At 40.4% G+C, this 20,165-nt stretch overlaps 1 protein-coding gene across 1 annotated transcript in view; it reads left to right on the top strand.

The window, feature by feature from the left end:
* The window catches only part of SNX9 (sorting nexin 9), a 154,701-nt gene that overhangs the window by 120,189 nt on the left and 14,347 nt on the right, over positions 1 to 20,165 (top strand). Inside the window, exons 11-17 of the mRNA XM_075862664.1 lie at positions 3,281 to 3,384; positions 7,120 to 7,223; positions 12,199 to 12,276; positions 12,973 to 13,049; positions 14,655 to 14,744; positions 18,375 to 18,489; positions 18,581 to 18,672. Of these exons, the coding sequence (XP_075718779.1) occupies positions 3,281 to 3,384; positions 7,120 to 7,223; positions 12,199 to 12,276; positions 12,973 to 13,049; positions 14,655 to 14,744; positions 18,375 to 18,489; positions 18,581 to 18,672 (660 nt within the window). The remainder of the gene's footprint in view (positions 1 to 3,280; positions 3,385 to 7,119; positions 7,224 to 12,198; positions 12,277 to 12,972; positions 13,050 to 14,654; positions 14,745 to 18,374; positions 18,490 to 18,580; positions 18,673 to 20,165) is intronic.

Genomic DNA, 20,165 nt, shown 5'->3' with positions numbered 1-20,165 from the left:
CTTTCCTGACAAATGAAATTATTTTTAAGATTCGTAGACAATATTTTTATGGTCTGGTTCGGTACAGAAACAGAGTTTTACTATTTCGTTGCCTATTTGAATGACTCCAACAAAATTAATGAGATTTATGTCTAGAATTGACCCCGCGGAATTGGACTTCCTTGACGTGAAATTAAAAATTATAGGAAATACTTTACATACAGAAGGTTTCAGAAAACCAACTACTAATTCTTTACTACGGGTAAAGGTTTCCATCCTCAACACGTCAAGAGAGGGATTCCATACGGTCAAGTTATAAGACTTAGACGGATAAACGATACTGATGAATCTGTGACGTTGGGTTTGTGGACCCACTGGGCCGTACCGCCTTGACGGTATGGCAGCTGGCCAACAGGGCGCATGTAACAGTCTATAGTTCGTATAGGGTACCCGTGGCAGCTCGGACAGTAGCAAGGCAGGCTTGGCTGGGACTAGGCAGCAGGCAGACGTCCGGCGTGGTGTAGCAGGACAGGCGTCGTATGCAGCACAGTACGACTACAGCTCAGCACGGCACTTGACCAAGATAATACAGGATACAGGTACGGGAAAACCTGGGAACTGGAAAACACTAGGAGACCATTTGCATAGACAAACTTTGCTTACAACAACAACGCTCAGGCATGGGAGGAATCGGCCGGGCCCTTCTTTTAGTCCAGGGTACTCATGAGCTAATTTTACATTAAAGTCCGGTGCGCGCGCTGCCCCTTTAAGAGCGGGCACGTGCGTGCGCACGCAAACTATGGGACCCGGCCGAGGTGAGTGAAAGTGAGCGCTGGCGTTTCCTGAGGAGGAGACTGGGGCCAGCGCTCGCAGACCCATGGCTCTGGCCGTCAGGAGGTGAGTGAGCCTGACGGCCCGCGGCCATGCACATGACAGAATCTTTCATCAAACAGGTGAATTATCTAAAGAAACGCCTTTTGGAAAGAGGTTTTGCACTTCCGCTATTAGATAAAGCAATGAATACTGCTTTTATGAAAAACTAAAATGATTTACTAAAACCGAGAAATTATAAAAAAAAAAGAAATAATAAAAGTAAAGAGGAACAGAGATTCATTTTTACTTTCAAATATACTTGTCAAGCCCAAATAACAAAAAATTTGATTTTTCAGACACTGGCACCTAATTGAAGGGGTTTCTTGTTTGAGAAATGTAGCTATAAAAAAAAACCATTTAATCTCCTTTAGACTAAGTACTACAATAAAATACACCCTGGTCCGTAGTAGGTTCTGTGAAACGAAGGATAATTTGCTTGACAGGCTAGGTATGTTATGCCTCTTCACCTTATTAGTACGCCTCGTATTTAGTTATACTCTCCCACGCAGCTGCAACAGAGATGATCCCTCTCCAGCGGCATCTATGATGTGATCACGTGGGAATTCAAGTATCCGCCTTGCCGTGACGAAATGAGGATTTTCTCCTCTCGAGATTGATTAACATAAAGGGGAGTGTAAAACTGTTGCTACAAGCGTTACTAAGGAAGTTGCAGCTGACGGTAGTTTAAAAGAACGCCGCCAGCAATAGTCTTTTAGGTCAGAAGAAGCGCTACACTTAGCACAAAACAGGCTGTAACCTGGCACGCAATCTGCTTCTCCCTCCCTTGTACGCTTTTATTTTTGCTGGATGCCACAATAAAATAAAGAAATACAACCCCACGGGTGAGTGCCGTAATTTCACCTTCCTAACTTGTTATACAAACAGACTGCTTTCCCTTTTTTTTTACTGAGCGCGGGCCAAATTTTGGATAAGAAACTCCTGTCTCATTTTGCTCTGCGTACCTGCTCCCTACCGAGACTGACTAGACGCGCCAACTTTTTTCTACTGTGCCTGTTTTGTTTTTTTTTGCTGGGCCAACTGTAATTTTTATTATTACCACTCTTGGATACATACAACATTTAGATCACTTTTTATTCCATATTTGTGGGAGCTAAGGTGACAAAATAAACAATTCGGGCAGATTTTGCTTTTTACAACATTCACCATGCGGGATAAGATATGTTATATTGTCATAGTTTGGACTTTTACGGACACGGCGATACAAATCCTGTTTATCTTTTGTTTCTTTTTTTTTTTTACATTACTTTAGGGGAGAAATGGGAAAAGGATTTTTTTACTTTTAATGTAATTTTTTTTTTTGTACATTTTTAAAAACTTTATTTAACTGTTTTTTTTGGTTTTGTTTTTTTAATTCCGTCCCCCTTGGGCAGGGGTTAGCAACCTTTTTGCACTCCAGCTATTCTGAAACGACAATTTCCAGCATGCCCTGACAGCCTTTGTCTGGAATAATAAAGTAGTTGGCTGTCAGAGCATGCTGGGAGTTGTAGTTTTACAACAGCTGGTGTGCCGAAGGTTTCTGACCCCTGCTTGAAGAAGCAATTGTTTGATCGCTGGTACAATACACTGTAATACCTTTTGTATTGCGGTGTATTGTAATTTTCATTGGCTTCTATTATTCCCTGCATCTGCACAAAGATGGCAAACCTGGGGGCCTTCATCAGGCCCCCAGACCAAAATGACAGCCATCGGCACCCCGTGATTGGGTAGCGAGTGATTGGTATGACAGAGGGTCCCCCACCTTTCTAACTGCTCAGATGCCGCGGTCACTTTTGACTGTAGCATCTGAGGGTATAAATGGTATAAATGTCCGGGATTGTATGTTGGCCTTTAAAGTCAGGTGTCTGCTAGAAAATACAGCCAACACCCACTTAGTATGGAACGGGCTCAGCCCATGTACCTGTTCCATACTCCCCCTTCCCGGCCATTACGTACATTTACGTCAAATGTTGGGAAGAATTTAAAGACAATGTCTTATGTATTTATTTAGTTTACATTATTTCCATTAATTATAATTTTATTAAATGTTTTAGCTATTTATTTAAAAAAAATAATTGTACAATCTCCAGGAAGTAATGGAGTAAACCCCCATCTTCCAGAGACCGAGAGTGACAATGGAGATGTAACTAGAACATTATCTGTGCGAATGGTGTATAATGTTGCTATCCTGCCTTATTCCAACAGTACGATAGATCTGTCCTTTAAATTCCCCCGCCCTCTAATTATAATGTTCATACTGATCCGATCTATACAGCAAAGAGGAAGTGTCAGCTTATTGTTACTTCTCTAGTGGCCAGAGAATATATATTATAATTAAAACCTAATTTAACTCACTTGTTGTTTTTCTGATTATGTGTTTAACTTTTATATATGATGGGAAATGTTACTTTATCTCTTTTCAAATTTTAAGGAGTGGAAGACCGGGAAGAGGAAAGCAGAGAAAGATGAACTAGTGGGCAGTATGATTTTTTCCACAATGGAACCAGAAGCACCTGACTTGGACATAACAGAAGTGTAATGTTTTTTTGTTCTTAATTTTTTTTAAAAAGTTTCTATATTGTATGCTGACTGAACAATTGTAAAATATAACTTTTAATGATATGCTGTAAAAATGTCCAAGGAAAAACGAACGACTGATGCAAAGAATTACAATTCTGGGACACAATTTAATTTGTGTGATGCCCCAAAATTGAAGGGCACTAGTATTACCCTTATGAAAGGATCTAATGTGTTTACATGTCGGGGGGGGGGGGGGGGGGGGGGGCTAAGATACTTTTAACAGCTATGTCAGACTAGCCTCTATACCACGATTAACGGCAATACCAGCGTATGTTCAGCAGTCTGCGGCTGCTGATCTAAGCATTTATACTCTTGCATTTATCACACGCTATCCTGCCACAGTGAAGGCATAGTTCCTACAGAGCATGTGCCTGCTGACTTTAGCTATAAATTGTAATTCTTTGCGTCAGTCGTTTTGTCTTTCCTTGGACATTTTTACAGCATATCATTAAAAGTTATATTTTACTATGGTTCAGTTAGTAGTTGGGAAATTGGGTTTCATTGTGCCATTAGCACATCAGTTCTTTGATTCATTCATATACCTGCCAACTACTGGGGTCTTTCCAGTATTCTTATATTGTATGTTGCAAACCCCAAAATATTAGATTTTATTTATATTAAAGTCCTATATTACAACTGTTATCATAGGAATTTTATCCTACCGACTCCTCAATTAATGAGATCTTTCAAGGTATAAAGCTATTCTATTCCTCTTATTCCCCTCCCAGAAGGCCCTCAATATGCAATAATGATAATGGTCTAAGTACATAAAGGTTAAATCCAGTAAAAATTATATTCTGATACGTGAGTATCTTGTGTAACTTTTTTTTAGAATAGCATTTATGGAATAAAAAACGATACATATTGGTATCCCTGTAAACATAACGACCCACAGAATAAAGCTAACACATTATTAATTATTGTACGGTATACAGCGTAAAAAAAGACCACAGTAAACTATGGTGGAATATTCTGTAAATATAAAAATTAAAAAGTTAATTGGCTGCGGCCTTAACGACACGGCACGTATATGTACGTGACAGCCGTCAAAAGGAAGTATGGAACGTGCTCACGGCCTGAGCATGCTTCATTCTAATTGGGTGTAGGCTGTATGCTACAGCTGACGCGGCACTGCAGCGGGCGGAGTAAAGGATCACTTTGCTTTTGCTGTTTAACCACTTAGATGCCGCGGTCAAAAGCGATCACTACATCTAAGCCGTTCGAAAGAGGAGGGCTTAATAGGGGCCTATCAAAATCATAATACTTCAATACATTAGTGTTGCAGTATATAGTGCAAGCGACCCAACGATTTCTTCTTCAAGTTCCCTGGCGGGAGTTATAAAAGACAATTAAATGAAGTTTTTTTTTAATGTACTAAGAAAATATTAAAAGTAAAAAAATATTTTTTTTTCCCTAAGGCAATGTTACAAAAAATGAAAATTAACATAACTGGTTTCGCCACATCCGTAAAGTCCGAACTATTACTGTACAACATTATTTAAAACCGTTACTGTTTTTTGGTCACCTCTGCTAAAAAACAAACAAACCTGTCTTTTGCCCATTTCACCCCACAAATAAAATCTATATTTTGTCCGTTTCCCAGTACATTATATAGTACATTATGTAGACTGAAAAATAAAAAAGTTATGGCTTTCTGAAGGTGGGGAGGAAAATTGGCTGTGGAGATAGGGGTAAATAGCACATCCCCAGCAATAAATCTAGCTTATGGCAGAACTTCCACTGAAGCAATAACAGCAGAGAAAAGGGCAAGGTTGTTTGCAGGAGCTATACCACATCTTACTCTAACTGATGAAATAACCCAATTTTTATAAAGGAAAAAAATGTAAGCGGAGAATACCAAAATTTGGTCATATAGGGAACACATTTTTGCAGTGCCCTAGAGGTGGTTTTACTTGGCAGATATTCGCTCGTGTTGACCACCTATAATGATCGCCGATCGACTATACAGCATGTCGAAACGGCGATCTTTGCTCTATTCAAATGGGGCAATGATCGTTTAGTATAGGGACAAATGATCGTTACTGCGATATTTCGTCCCAATACATTTGCATCATGTCAGTAGCACATCCACTGTTTTAACACATTTTGATGTGCTGCTGACTAGCGATTATTTTTTTTGGCCACATAAAAGATGCGATCAGCTAATGAACGAGAATTTGCTCATTCATTGGCTGATCTTTTTCCCGTTTAAGGCAATTATCGAGAACAAATGTAAGCATGAACACCGTACCTCCCAACTTTCAAGCAAGAGGGAAAACTGCATCAAATTTTCCCTCATTAAGACACGTCTCTAACCCCGCCCAATCCCTGCCCATACACACCCAGTTCAGCCCACACAGTTTAATGCCCTTATACTGTAGAGCCCTTACAGTATAATGCCCCCCCACACAATATAATGTCCCCATAGCTGCCCTCACACAATATAATGCCCCCGTGGCTGTCCTCACACAATATAATGCCCCCGTGGCTGCCCCCCACGCAGTGTAATGCGCCGTGGCTGCCCCCCACGCAGTGTAATGCCCCGTGGCTGCCCCCACGCAGTGTAATGCCCCGTGGCTGCCCCCACGCAACGTAATGGCCCCGTGGCTGCCCCACGCAGCGTAATGGCCCCGTGGCTGCCCCCACGCAGCGTAATGGCCCCGTGACTGCCCCCACGCAGCGTAATGGCCCTGTGGCTGCCCCCACACAGCGTAATGGCCCCGTGGCTGGCCCGCACAGCATAATAACCTCCTGTCTGCCCCCACGCAGCGTAATGGCCCCGTGGCTGCCCCCACGTAGCGTAATGGCCCCGTGGCTGCCCCCACGCAGCGTAATGGCCCCGTGGCTGCCCCCATGCAGCGTAATGGCCCCGTGGTTGCTCCACGCAGCGTAATGGACCCGTGGCTGCCCCCACGCAGCATAATGAACACTCGTTTACCCAATCATTGACCCGTGTAAAAGTGCTAAAGATGGAATACACAGAGAATTGTTAGTCTTACTTGCCAAAATATAGTTGCGCTTTCATGTACAATTAATCTCCCCAAGTCATAAAATCAGCCCTCACTTTCTTATTCAAAAAAACTTTTCTTTACGCAATGTATAATGTAAAATAATTGCAAGTTTTTTGTGGGAAGAAGGGGTTAAACATTTTAGTGTTTTTATTTGATTTGAGTCCTGTTCTAAATGATAAGAAAGCTCCAATCGTTTGTCACAAGATTACACAGAATACCAGGATTTCCTGTTTGTTGAGTTTGCATTTGGCAGAAATCAACATATAGATCTTAACAGTATCTATTAACTATAGTGTCCCTCCTCCCAACGTCTTCTAGGTCGTCCCTATTGCAGTATGCCGGTTCATGAAGCTGCTATGCCGTAAGCAGTGTATAAACATTTTATGGAAAATACGAATGTTATTGGATTAGTGGAGCTTTTATGCTAGGAACTAACTGCATCTGACAGCTGGAGGAAGACTAAAATGGCACACTGTTCCTCGCAAGCATCTTCCCCCATACTAATTAGTCTTTCTTGTGTTTTAGTATTTAGAAAACGACCTTTTTTTTGCAGTTGCTTCTGGGGATTGGAAAATGTCAGGTTAAGAAGCTTTTCCAGTTTAGCATTTTTTTATTGAAAAAATGTAATTTAAAAAGTACTTTGTGGGATTGTATTCTGATTGTGCTTTTCTTTCTGTAGGGAACAAAAGTGTGAAGCAGTCAGCAGGTTCACCAAAGCAATGGATGATGGTGTGAAGGATTTGCTTAACGTAGGCCAGGAGCACTGGAAGCGATGCACAGGACGTACGTTGATGACGTGAAAAAAATTGTCCATTATTATTGCATAGTTTTCATACTGAATACTCCTACTCATACTGTCATTCTCAATCGTAATTGTGTTTGAAGATCAGGGAAATTGAACCTGAGTAACTACATAACGCAGTTTTTGAATTATTACATTTACTTTAGCATGCCCCTCCCCCGCACACCTTCATTAATAACTAGTTGGACTGCATTTATTAGCACAATTAGGAACAATATACTATAATCCCTTATAATTTCATATCGGTTTTTCAAATTACCGTTGAGGAATTTGATCAAACTTTGCTTAAAGGGTAAGTAAACTTTTAAAAAGTGTTGATATGTCATAGTGACATGTCAGAAGTTATGATCAGAGGGGTAAGACTCCCACCGTTCGCTAAAAAGAAAGTCTATGACCCCATACACCACTCGCTCGGCTTTGTGAGAAAAGCCGATCAGAAACTGAGGCACAATGCTGACACGCTTTTACGCAGTGTATCCGCTCTGTGTGAACTCTAGCCTAAGGGTCAGTTCACACGTTGCGTAAATACTGTGGATTTTCCGCCATGGAATTAGTTGCGAAAAAACCGCAGTATAATACAGTGGCAGCAAAGTGAATGAGATAGAACAAATCGCATCCACACTACGTAAATACTGAGTGGAAGAAACGCTCAGAAATTGACCTGTGGTGCAGAATTTTATTCCGCAGCATGTCAATTATATTTGCATAAACGCTGCTGATTTGTTCTGGGTTTTCCCCATTGGTTCGAAGCAATTCTGCCGCAGAAAATGCAACTCTGAAAAAAAAAATCTTATACTTACACAGAAGTCTGTGTTTCTTCCTCCAGGCTGGCCTCCTGGGATGACGCTTCACCCCATGTGACCGCCGCTGCAGCCAATCACATGCTCCTGGGTTTTCCATGGTTCGGTGTGTTTTTTCACCCGGAATTCCCTGCGGCGCACAGGTCGAATACGCTTCGTGCTTTTAAGCAGCGTATCCGCCCCGTGTGAACTCAGCCTAACTGTGGAGCAAGTGCAAAAAAAAATAAAAAATGGCTGCTATCACTATAATTGTCACACACAGGCATCTGTATGAGGGACTTTCACAAAGGGTGCATCAGTATCCTCTGCACATCACATGTGCCTGTCCCTGGAACCCTAGTAGATCATCTAACTTTAGATTCCATACTGAAATTATTTGACAACTCCTGCCTTAGTGTCAGTTCACATCAGATTTTGCGTGGTGAGTCCAGCTACAAAATCCGCTGGAGAACTATTCCTGCAGTCGGCAGGAAGATTCCTCCTCCCATTGACTCCAATAGGAGGTTCAGGTGGAATCCGCCTGAAGATCGAGCAGGACACTTCTTTTCCCTCTAGCCGAAAAAAATCAGGTAGTGTGAAAAAGAAGCGTCCGACACCCATTGAAATGAATGGGAGGCAGAATTTTGCGGCCGTTTGACCAGGGCCTTAGTTGAGGTAGGTTCATGCATCCATAACCTCATGGATCCTAACAACTGGAGGCTACAGGCTGCTGGAAGATTAAGAATCTACTTTCCCCCAATACGATTTATTAAGTTTCATGTATTCACTTATAGTACTGATTTTATGTAAATAAGTTATCAGGATCATATGCTTTAACCCGTTCGTGACCGCCCTGTAGTGTTTTTACGGTGGCCACTAATGGGCTTTATTCCGATGCAATAGCATTTATATGGCGCTGCATCGAAATAAATAAACAGCAGGGAGCCGTTAAATCTCCCTGCTCTCAGCTACCAGAGGTAGCTGAGGGCTGGGGCCATCCCTGCTCGAACGGCTGAGATCAATGTAAGTATCGATCTCACCCGTTTAACCCCTCAGATGTGTAGCGCTCGATAGCAAGCGCCACATCTGAGTTCTTTTGGAGAGAGGGTGGGAGCTCCCTCTCATCCCACCGGCACCCGGTGATAAGATCGCCCAGTGTCTGTGTCTCCTATGGCAGCCCGGGCCTAATAAAGGCCCCCAGGTCTGCTTGTAGTGTATGCATGGCCTAGCAGATGCCTGTCCGTTTTACACGGACAGGCATAATACACTGCAATAAAGAAGTATTGCAGTGTATTATAAATGCGATCGAACGATCGCATAGTAAAGTCCTTTAGTGGGACTAGTGAAAAAGTAAAAGAAAAACGTTTTGGAAAAAAAAATGAAAAACCCACTTTTTCCCCTTGCTTTATTACTAAAAAACAAAATAAAGTAAAAAACCGTACACATATTTGGTATCGCCGCGTTCGTAACGACCCCAACTATGACGTTATTACATCATTTAACCCACACGGTGAACGTCGTAAAAAATAAAATAAAAAACAATGTAAAAATTGCTGTTCTCTTTGAATCCTGCCTTAAAAAAATGTGATAAAAAGTGATCAAAAAGTCGAATCTACTCCAAAATGGTACTAATAAAAACTACAAGTCGTCCCACAAAAAAAAAAGCCTTCATACAACTGCATCAGCGAAAAAAAAGTTATGGCTCTTCAAATATGGCGACACAAAAACAAAAATTTTTTCAAAAAGATTGTTTTTCCTATGTAAAAGTAGTAAATCTATATAAATTTGGTATCGTTGCAATCGTAACAACCCGCTGAACAAAGTTAATGTGTTATTTATACCACACGATAAACGGTGTAAATTTAGGACGCAAAAAAGTGTGGCGAAATTGCAGTTTCTTTTCTATTCCCCCCCCCCCCAAAAAAAAGTTAATAAAAGTTAATCAATAAATTCTATGTACCCCAAAATGGTGCTATTAAAAATTACAACTTGTCCCGCAAAAAACAAGACCTTCTACAGCTATGTAGACGCAAAAATAAAAAGTTATAGCTCTTTGAATGAGACGATGGAAAAATGTTAAGGGGTTAAACTGCAGCCAGTCACTTTTCAATAGAAGTCAATGGTGACATTTTTGTTATGGACAGACTGCTGCTATTATATTACAATGTGTTTTTTGTGCGGTTGACCGCATCTTCATAATGTACGACCGCATGCGGGTAATGACCACAATGCCAAAGTTGTTGCTGAACTGCTTGCGTTTTTGCTAACCGTTCTGCAATACATTGTAATGAACTATATATAGGAAGCACCTGTATATTAGGGCCGTGTGGTCATTAACTGGTTCCCGACCACTGGCTGTATTTTTCGGCCAGCGGTCAGGGTCCTTAAAACCCGAGCCATAGACTTTTTACGGCTCGGGTTTTAACTTGCTGCCCGCGCGATCGGGCAGCTGAATGTCGGGTTTCCGGCTGTCAGTGACTGCCGGGGACCCTGAGGAGAGGATAGGAGCAGCTTTCGTTGCTTCTGTCTTCTCCGATGTCTTTTTACACAGCGCTCAATGAACGCTGTGTATAGGAATAGAGACAGCAGCTGGTCACATGATCGCCGGGTGCCGTTAGTCTTACTAGACCCAGCACAGCCCAGTTAGTGACAATCGTCACTATGAGAGGGCTGATTTCCCCTGTAACTGGGGCCGCTGTGCAGCTCCAGTTACAGTGGAAAAACATGGTGTAAAAGAAAGAAAAAAAAGATGTAAAGTTCCCCAAAGGTATTGTTTGACCTTTGAGGGACAGACCATAGTAATAAAAAAATAGTAAAGTAAAGTGCAAAAAAACATTTAATAATAAATACCCACCCCCAAAAAAAAGTCCTGTCTCCCCCGCCAATCATTGTTGTAACGCTAGCGCTGACCCAATTACCCTAATATAGACATGTAATATATTAAAATTTACGGTAGACAATGACTATCACAAATAAAAGGTCTATTTTAGGGTAAAACTGTTATTACCAAAAAAAAAAAAAATTGCTGAAACTTAAAGTATATTTTTTACTATTATTTTCAAACTTTATAAATAAAAATTCTAAAATACCAAAAAAGGTGTGTATAAAAACGATAAAAAAAAGAAACCAGCATTGTCTACGGAAAAAACTTCGCAAAAATCACGTCGTTAGCCCAACAAATAAAAAAGTTATAGCCATTTAACTAACACGTGCTAAAAAGGGCTAAACGGTGTCTGGTCCTGAAGGCGCAAAATAGCCCGGTCCTGAACTGGTTAAGGTCTAAAATAGGCTGGTCATTAAGGGGGTAATGTATTGGGTCTCTGCCTAGATATCATTGCTAGAAGTTACAGGCCTAGTCTGCACTACTGAGAAATTCCCAATGACAACATTTTATTTGCTGTGAGTTGTGGGTGTGTGTGGGTGTATTTTATATCTCTCAGTACTGCAACAGTCCTTTTTCTGGTTTCCCAACCATGTGTGTATTTGTTAGACCAGGGCTACACTGATACTTTTTGCAGCGCTACTGATTGATTTTAACTATTGAGTGGCAGCTACAGTCCACAAGATTGTAAGCGACTCAATGTACTCGTTTGGACTGCAGCTGTCACTCAATAGTTAAAATCATCAGTCTCGCTGCAAAAAGTCTAGGTGTAGCACTGGCCTGAATGTTAACTTCTAAATGGCCATATTGCATTCTCTGTTAGGGTGAAATAACGTGCCCAAACTATTACAAGTAAATGTAATATTTCCATTAAATAACAAGATTTTTTTAAAACAAAAACACCATCTCTCATAGGTGTGAGTTTCAACAAAACAACAGCCTACCTAGGCAAAGCGGATTAAAAGTTTCCAAAAAGTTAGTGGGACTAAAATAAAGAATTTTTATGTCCCCCTCCCCTTCTGCTCCCCCCACCACTGTTTGTCTGTGGTGGAGAGTAATGAGGTATCACGTGACCATAGCAGACAATCCCTGCCTGCTCAATGCTGTCACTACGAATAACAAGTCATAATGACTGGCTGCGATTGGTAGGCACAATTATCGCAATGTAATGGAGAAGAATCGGTAAGGTAAAATAAGAGTATAAAAATGATTTCATTGGACTAACTTTTCAGAAAATTGTTTTTGTTGTTGAAACATGCTTGGTTGTTGTTTTTTTTGTTTTGTTTTTTATTATAGCGTTACCCAAGGAGTATCAGAAGATTGGGAAAGCATTACAGAATTTGTCACAAGTTTTCATCAGCAGTGGCTACCAAGGTATATGTTGTTGGTGCATGGTTTGTTTCTTTTTGTATTTCATTATTTTTGGAGGGGAAAAAAAAAGATGGAAAATAACATTAAAATATGGTAAATCTAGAATCGTTTTTTTTTCTTTTAAAGTTGCTTATACTATCGATAAGGCTTTCACATCTGCGTTTCGGTTTTGCTTTTCTCTGCTCCATCATAGGAGCAGAACATCGAAAAACCGTAAGTACTGGATCGTTGCATGACGGACACCAACAGCACGCAGCAGAATTCATTGACTTAAATGGGTTCTGTAGGGTTTTCGCCATGGTGTCTGGCATTCTGTGACGTTTTGGACCAGATCTGCGATGGAAGCTCCAAAAGGAGCATCCAGTGCAGATGTGAACATAGCCTTAAATGGCTGTAAAGAATATCTCTCTCTATCAATGATGTGTTCACTTTACATTTGCTATCGGTAAGGCTGCATTCACATCTGCATCAGGGCTCCTTTCTGACGTTCTGTCGAAATTTTCCGGCGCATCGAGCCCTGACTGACACAAACGGAAACCGGAGGTTTCCATCACCATTTGATTTTTTGGGATTGCCATTGATTTCAATGGTGACGGATCCGGTTCAAGTTCTGACTGAAAGGAGCCCTAACGCAGATGTGAACGCAGCCTTCTGTAGTTTAATTTAACCATTTAAATAGAAACGTCTTTTGCTCTCTAGGCGAAACTGATTTAAACAATGCTATCACGGAGGCTGGAAAAACATATGAAGCAATAGCCAACCTGGTGGAAGAGCAGGTAAAATAATATATAACAAGCCGCATGTTTGATTAACCCGTTCCCACATATAGGATTACATGTAAGCCTTTTCCTGGATATATGTTGATCAGTTGTGCCCACATGAACACCAGCAGGAGAACAGCGGTGTCTAAAATCTGCCCTCTCACACTGACATCAGTGAAATAAATTTCATAATAATAATAAATAACGGCGCAAAGGAAAAAAAACAATAAACATGATTTAAAAAAAATAAATAAATACATATAATTCCGTTTGGAATTTTGGGGCAGATTTTACTCTGCCTGCACGCCGATTTTCACAGCGTTTTTTGCCCGCCGCCATTGAGCGCCGCGGGCAAAAAAGGAAGTGAAATACGCTTTCTCTGCCTCCCATTGATGATAGGGCGGCATTTTCAGACGTTTTTGGTGCGTTTTGCAGTGCGGTTTCCTCGTAAAAAAAACTCATCCAAAAATTCTGTGTGAACTGGCCCTTATTTTTTATTAAACAACCTCTAATAAATAGTGAACACCTTCTCTCCCTTCCTTTTTGATTTGGCCATTGAACCCCTTGCCTGTTAAGTTATGAGTACCCCTGATATTGTTGGTTTGTCCTCTGGGTAAGAACCTATATCCTTATATGCGAACGACCTGGTGCTATACATTGGAGATGTGGTACGCTCCATTGCCCCATTTATCTCTATTATCACAAACTTTGGGAAACGATTGAGCCTAACCATAAATTGGTGTGGGTCAGTGCTTCTTCCCCTAGACCCTATACCTGAACATCTACAGCTTGAACATACCCATTTTCAGAATGTAAGAGATTTGAAATATCATAGGCCAAAGAAATATATTTCTGCTATTAACACCTCTAATAGATAAATTTGTTCAGAAACCCAATGCATGGGCAAATCACAAAACTTGATCAAATTCAGAAAGATCATGATATCCCACAAGGGTGCTTTTGTAAATTTTTGCAACTGAGGCAAAAATAGAAACATTTTCATGCAGATTGCATCACACCTTTGAAATGTGTGTTTTTGGGTTTGTTTTGTTTTTCAAAAATATCTATCTGTGTGTTTGGTACAACTTTCTAATTACTTTTTATTAAAAAATATTTTTACTTTTTGAGATGCATCTGCTCTGTATCCTGTATACAGAGCAGTTGTATCTTGCGCTGAGACCTGAATCCGTTAGGTCAGCGAGACTGACGGGTTTAGTGTCAGCGGGTCATGCAGGATCCACCAGTTATCGATCACATCTAAGTTATGAACTTAGATCTGATCGGTCGAGCTCGATCAGGACCCGTTGACACTAAACCCATCAGTCCTGCTGACCTGACAGGTACAGGTTTCAACACTAGATACAGCTGCTCTGCATACAGGATATGCAGATGTATCTCAGAAAGTAAAAAGTATTTAGAAAGTTGCACATATCACACTGACTGAAATAGTTGGTTTTTTTTGTTTGTTTTTTAATAAAAATGTCTAAGGTATACATAGCTTTTGCGGGATTTTCATGTGACAAAATTTAAATGAAAGAAGGTTAAATGTTGCATTTACATGGAGAAGAAAAGTGCAGTTATTTATTAATTAAATTGTTTGTTTTTTTTGTTTTTTTTCAGCCGAAAAAAGATCTTCATTACCTGATGGAAACCAATCATGAGTACAAGGGCTTTTTAAGCTGCTTTCCAGACATAATCTCTGCTCACAAGGTGCTTTAAAAATACTTTTTATTTATTTTGTATTATTTTGTTTAGTTATAATTATTAATGTTCGATAGTTTGCCAGATCCAATAAGGGTGATTCATTTCATATATATATATATATATATATATATATATGTGTGTGTGTGTATATATATATAGACAAATCAAGGGTAGGAGCAGCACTGTGATTCCTTGCCTGTTAAGGCTGGTGCTCAGCTTTCAAACAGGGAGTTACCTCTCCCTGCACAAACGTGTATCCAAAAAAGAGAGATAGAAGCAGCACTCAAAAAAACTCTGGTTTATTCATCCAGCATCCACTGCAACGTTTCACCTTCTCTATGAAGGCTTTTTCAAGTCAGGTGTGTTAAAGCATACACGTGTATATATAGGGGGCAAAGCCCAGACAATCAGTGTTACAAATCAGTACATAATTAATAAAAAATATAAAAATACATAAATATTATAAATATTAAGTGACAAGTGAAACAAAATTCAGATAGTGAACATGAGTTATTACATGATGCAATAATACAAACAGATGATGCAACATGGCTAACATATAAAAATTGATCTTTATAATTGATTAAACCAACACAGTGTAATTGATTAAAAATTAGATCAGCTGGCACTCACCGATCTATGAAAGGAAAAAAGGTAATCATGAGACTCATATGTAACGCACGTAATCGTCCATAGTCATCCAAACCGCCGTTAAACAAACCATACTGCGCATGCCCGCAGGGAGCGCATAGATTGGATAAACTGGACGTCAAATCAAATAACGTCAGGGCAACATGGAGCAGCAGAACCTCAAGTATGTCTCGCGAGATTCAACTATAGAGACGTCATCCCTTGTTTGGTATTCAAAACCGCCATCTTTAAAGAGGGAATATCGCAATCCCAGCCAGGTAAATCCATAGTTTAACCATAACCTATTTTTGTTACATAAAAGAGGATAGTTATCTCAAAAGGGGAATTTATAAGATCCAACATGTCATTCCAACAAGAGGGAAAACGGTCCGTTCGCATTTACGCAAACAACGTCATTTAGGCAATTTTCGTTCATGCGTAAATGCGAACGGACCGTTTGGTATTCAAAACCGCCATCTTTCAAGAGGGAATATCGCAAACAACATATATATATGATCTGCTTACATATTGCAATTAAAGCTTAAAGGGAATCTATCGGAAGAAAATGACCTATTGTTTAAATCCACTTTTTATGTTAAAAATTTTTTTTCTATGTCACGATCTGTGTAAAAAAAAAACAACCATATCTTGAAAATGTGTTCTGTAGAGATCACTGTTCATCTCGGTCATCTAAATGCTATCATTGGGCAGGATTACAATGAAAGGGAACACCTCTATTATACAGCTGGAGGCTGAATAACACAGGATCCTCCATTGACGTGATGGATACAGCTCATCTCCTCCTCCCTCTTCCTGCTTCCTTGCACAGGGACCTCGGCACATGTCACAGAGCACGCTTACAGAAATCTTCCATAATAGTCAATGAGATGTTTTTTGGACTGGTTTGGACAATAAAAAAAACGTCAATCTCTGTAACTGGTGTTAATGGCTCAGGCTAGATGGCGGCTCTCACAATCACGTAAAGAAAATACAATCAGAAAATAAAGGCAGATTACAAAAAAACAATGGGGCAGATTTATTAAAACTGACTAAAGGCCCTATTACACGGGCCAATTATCGGGCAAACAAACATTCATATGTGTAAACCAGAAGACACTTGTTCATTGGCTGATCTGCTCGTTTATGCAGAATTAAATATCGTTGTCGGCAGCACCTCTCCCTGTGAAAACGGGGAAATGTGCTGCTCACATGATGTAAATGTATGAGGACGAACGATCGGAGTAACATAACCAAGCATTGCTCCTTGTGAAAGGAGCAAACGAGCGCCGATCAACAAGCTGTCTCATTGATCGGTGCTCGTTTTCACTGCCGTATTGGGCCATTTAATAGGACAGCGTAAACTTATACCAGGCAGTCAGAATATGCGCCAAACTTATCAAATTGGTTAATGCTGTATGATACATTTTAGATATCTATATAGACATGCTGACACTTTTCTTTTCCTTACACCATCTATTAGCTGGATTAGTTTACACCGCTATTTTCAAAATCAAAATTTCTAAGCCAAGCCCCTTTTGGAGCATGTGCAAAATAAATAAATATCAATAACTGTGAATAATGCATGTATGCCAGAATTTTGGCTCAATTTGAGACAGAATTCTGGTGGATTTTGAAAAGTAAATGTTCTTCAATATGTTTTTGTATAGTGTTTTAATTATTACATTTAAAAATAATTAGGTGATGCATTGAAATTTACAAGGCTCTGTCACCTCACATTTTTATTGGAACCGGCTACTTAAAGTAGCCTTATATTTTAACCATAACCTTTTTCCTAAAATAATATCTATATTTATATTTGGTATGCCTATTACAAATGTTCAATGGGTGCCGCCATTTTTAATGTGTTAAATTTGGACTGGCTCTGCAGCATTTTACCTGTCCACCTTCTTCTGTAATGCACTCCCAGTCATCAAAGGCAGGGAAACAATACAAGATTGACAAAGGCTTATTTGAAAGGGGCGCTGGCAAGGCCTCTTCAATGTGGGAGACCAACTCTTCAAGGGAAATATAAAAAGGCTTCTTTGTCTAAATCACAACGTTTCCTAGAAAATGTGCACAAATTCAGTAAGATGAATGGTGATCGATAAGGGCATAAATTATCCCTGTAAGGCTTGGTTCGCATGAGCACTAGTCTCTTTTCCATCAGGTTTCTATTGCTTTTTAGTGGCAAGAATAGTGCAGTCTGCATCGCTATTTTTGCCATTTCAAAATCTTCACAAACCCATTATATGTCTATGGGATTTGTTAGGATCCGTTTCAAAATGAACCCTTCGAAGCTGTCATGGCTAAGAATGGAAGCTATGATGCTAATGTGAACAGAGTCTTAAGCTATGGCCACATGCAGACTTTTGTGACTAGACAACTGTTATCGATCATATTACGTTGAGTCACGTGACCGTTAGACTTACATGTGACTGCAATGCATCTGTTTCTCTTTCTGGGTATGTGCACACACACTAATTACGTCCGTAATTGACGGACGTATTTCGGCCGCAAGTCCCGGACTGAACACAGTGCAGGGAGCCGGGCTCCTAGTATCATAGTTATGTACGATGCTAGGAGTCCCTGCTACTCCGTGGAACTACTGTCCCGTACTGAAAACATGATTACAGTACGGGACAGTTGTCCTGCAGCGAGGCAGGGACTCCTAGCATCGTACATAACTATGATGCTAGGAGCCCGGCTCCCTGCACTGTGGTCGGTCCGGGACTTGCGGCCGAAATACGTCCGTCAATTACGGACGTAATTAGTGTGTGTGCACATACCCTCAATGGAAAGAAGAAAAACATGGGGCTAGAAAATTTGCAACTAAAAAGTCGTTGAAAGTGTCCTGATGTTGACTAGGGGCAACCTGTGTTACAGGACGACTATAAAGATTCATGCAGCACACGTCCCAGTGTTCCCCAGCCACATCATGGTTTCTACTGTTACTGACTGTATATGTGCCTGTCCTCTCAAACATTGTACTGTCTTTAAACATTGCAGGCAGGCATTGAAAAGGTGAAAGAAAGTGACAAATTGGTGGCTACCAGTAAAATTACACAACAGGAAAAGTTAAACATGGTGAAGAGAGTGAGCACAATGTCATTTGCACTTCAAGGTAACTTATGTATTCCGCATGGACAAGAGGCCTAGTGTGAGACAAATGGTCCTCGTGTTTATCAATGTCCTGTCTTCTGTTTTGCCTACAGCTGAAATGAATCATTTTCACTCCAATCGAATTTATGATTATAACAGCGTCGTTCGTCTGTACCTGGAGCAGCAGATAGAGTTTTATGAAATGGTAAGATTTGCATTTTATTGTCCTCCTAAATGCTTAAATACTAACATTCTAGGAGAATGCCAGCTTTATTTGGTACATCTCTATGAATTTTGATGGTACGTTATCATATGCTATGTCAAGAAACAAATAAGATAGCACATTGTGAAATGCAAAGTTCGGCTTAGGTAATGAGATGTGAGCCTAACATCGCAGCAGTTCAGTATCTACAGAGAATCCTAGAAGGACATATTGAATCCAATATTAAAATGATAGCTTGAGTCTGGTTGGTTAATGAGGCCACTGTGTGCCACCATTATAAAAGCCTTCTAACCGTCAACATGGATTAGTCAGATTATCAGAATATTAGGTTAGCAGTTGATTTTTATTTTTTTGGGGTCCTAAAGCCAGTTAGTCTTCTATGTAATATTATAGAGGACCTGTCAGCTGTCCTGACATGTCTATTTTAGTAAATACTTGTATTCTCCATAAAATAACAAGTCTGGAGAAGCCTTCCTTAGAACTCTGAACTGTGGCATTCCTCTGTTATTCCTCTTGGGAACTGACAGCAGGGTGTTACAATTACCATTATCAGAGTATGATAACATTTTCCATACTTCTTTACAGTATTACTTTCTACAGATGTGTCCTCCCTTAACTTACCTCTAAATCCGATGTATCCTGAGATGTATGACATGAGATCTTAAACAAACATGTCAAAACAAGTATACCTCAGATGGATGCCATCCGTCGCTCATAGACTCCTATGTTAAAAGAAAAGTATACGTTTATTGTATACATTTTTCCTGGATCGGTGTAACAGGTGCCTCAGTTGGATAACATCTCTTAACCGTAGACTCCCATGTTAAAAAAAAAAGTATGCGTTAACATATGTTTGTTTTACTGGATGGCATGAGCTTGTATTGAGTTGGTATCCTGACAAATTGTATAACTTAACACAACTTTAACCCCTTCCCGCTCCTGGACGTACTATTCGGTCATGGTAGCTGTGCCGTTCGCGCTCCATGACCTAATAGTACGTCTCGGGAGTAACGGCCATTTCGGCCGTCCTTCCGACACATACAGGAGCTGTGACAACAGCTGTCTCGTACAGCAGCTGTCAAGCTCCTACAGCGGGGACCGATCACTGTATCCCCACTGATTAACCCCTTAAAAGCCGCGTTCAATAGAGATCGCGGCTTTTTAGGGGTTAAGCTGCCATCGACGGCCTTGGTGACTATGGCAACCGGACACCAAACAATGGCGTCCGGCTATGCCATCAACGGAAGCCTAGTGGGTCCTGACAAAGTCAGGACCCACTATGCTTGCTGTCAGTGAGTAGCTGACAGTTCTAATACACTGCACTACGCATGTAGTGCAGTGTATTAGAATTGCGATCAGGGCCTCCTGCCCTCAAGTCCCCTAGTGGGACAAAGTAATAAAGTAAAAAAAAAGATGTGTAAAAATAAGAAAATAAAAGTATTAAAAGTAAAAATCCCCCTTTTTACCTTATCAGT

This window comes from Rhinoderma darwinii, chromosome 4 (assembly GCF_050947455.1).
Source record: "Rhinoderma darwinii isolate aRhiDar2 chromosome 4, aRhiDar2.hap1, whole genome shotgun sequence".
Classification (NCBI taxonomy): Eukaryota; Metazoa; Chordata; class Amphibia; order Anura; family Rhinodermatidae; genus Rhinoderma; species Rhinoderma darwinii.
The sequence above is the reverse complement of the archived record's forward strand: the minus strand, read 5'-3'. Positions and strand labels throughout refer to the sequence as shown.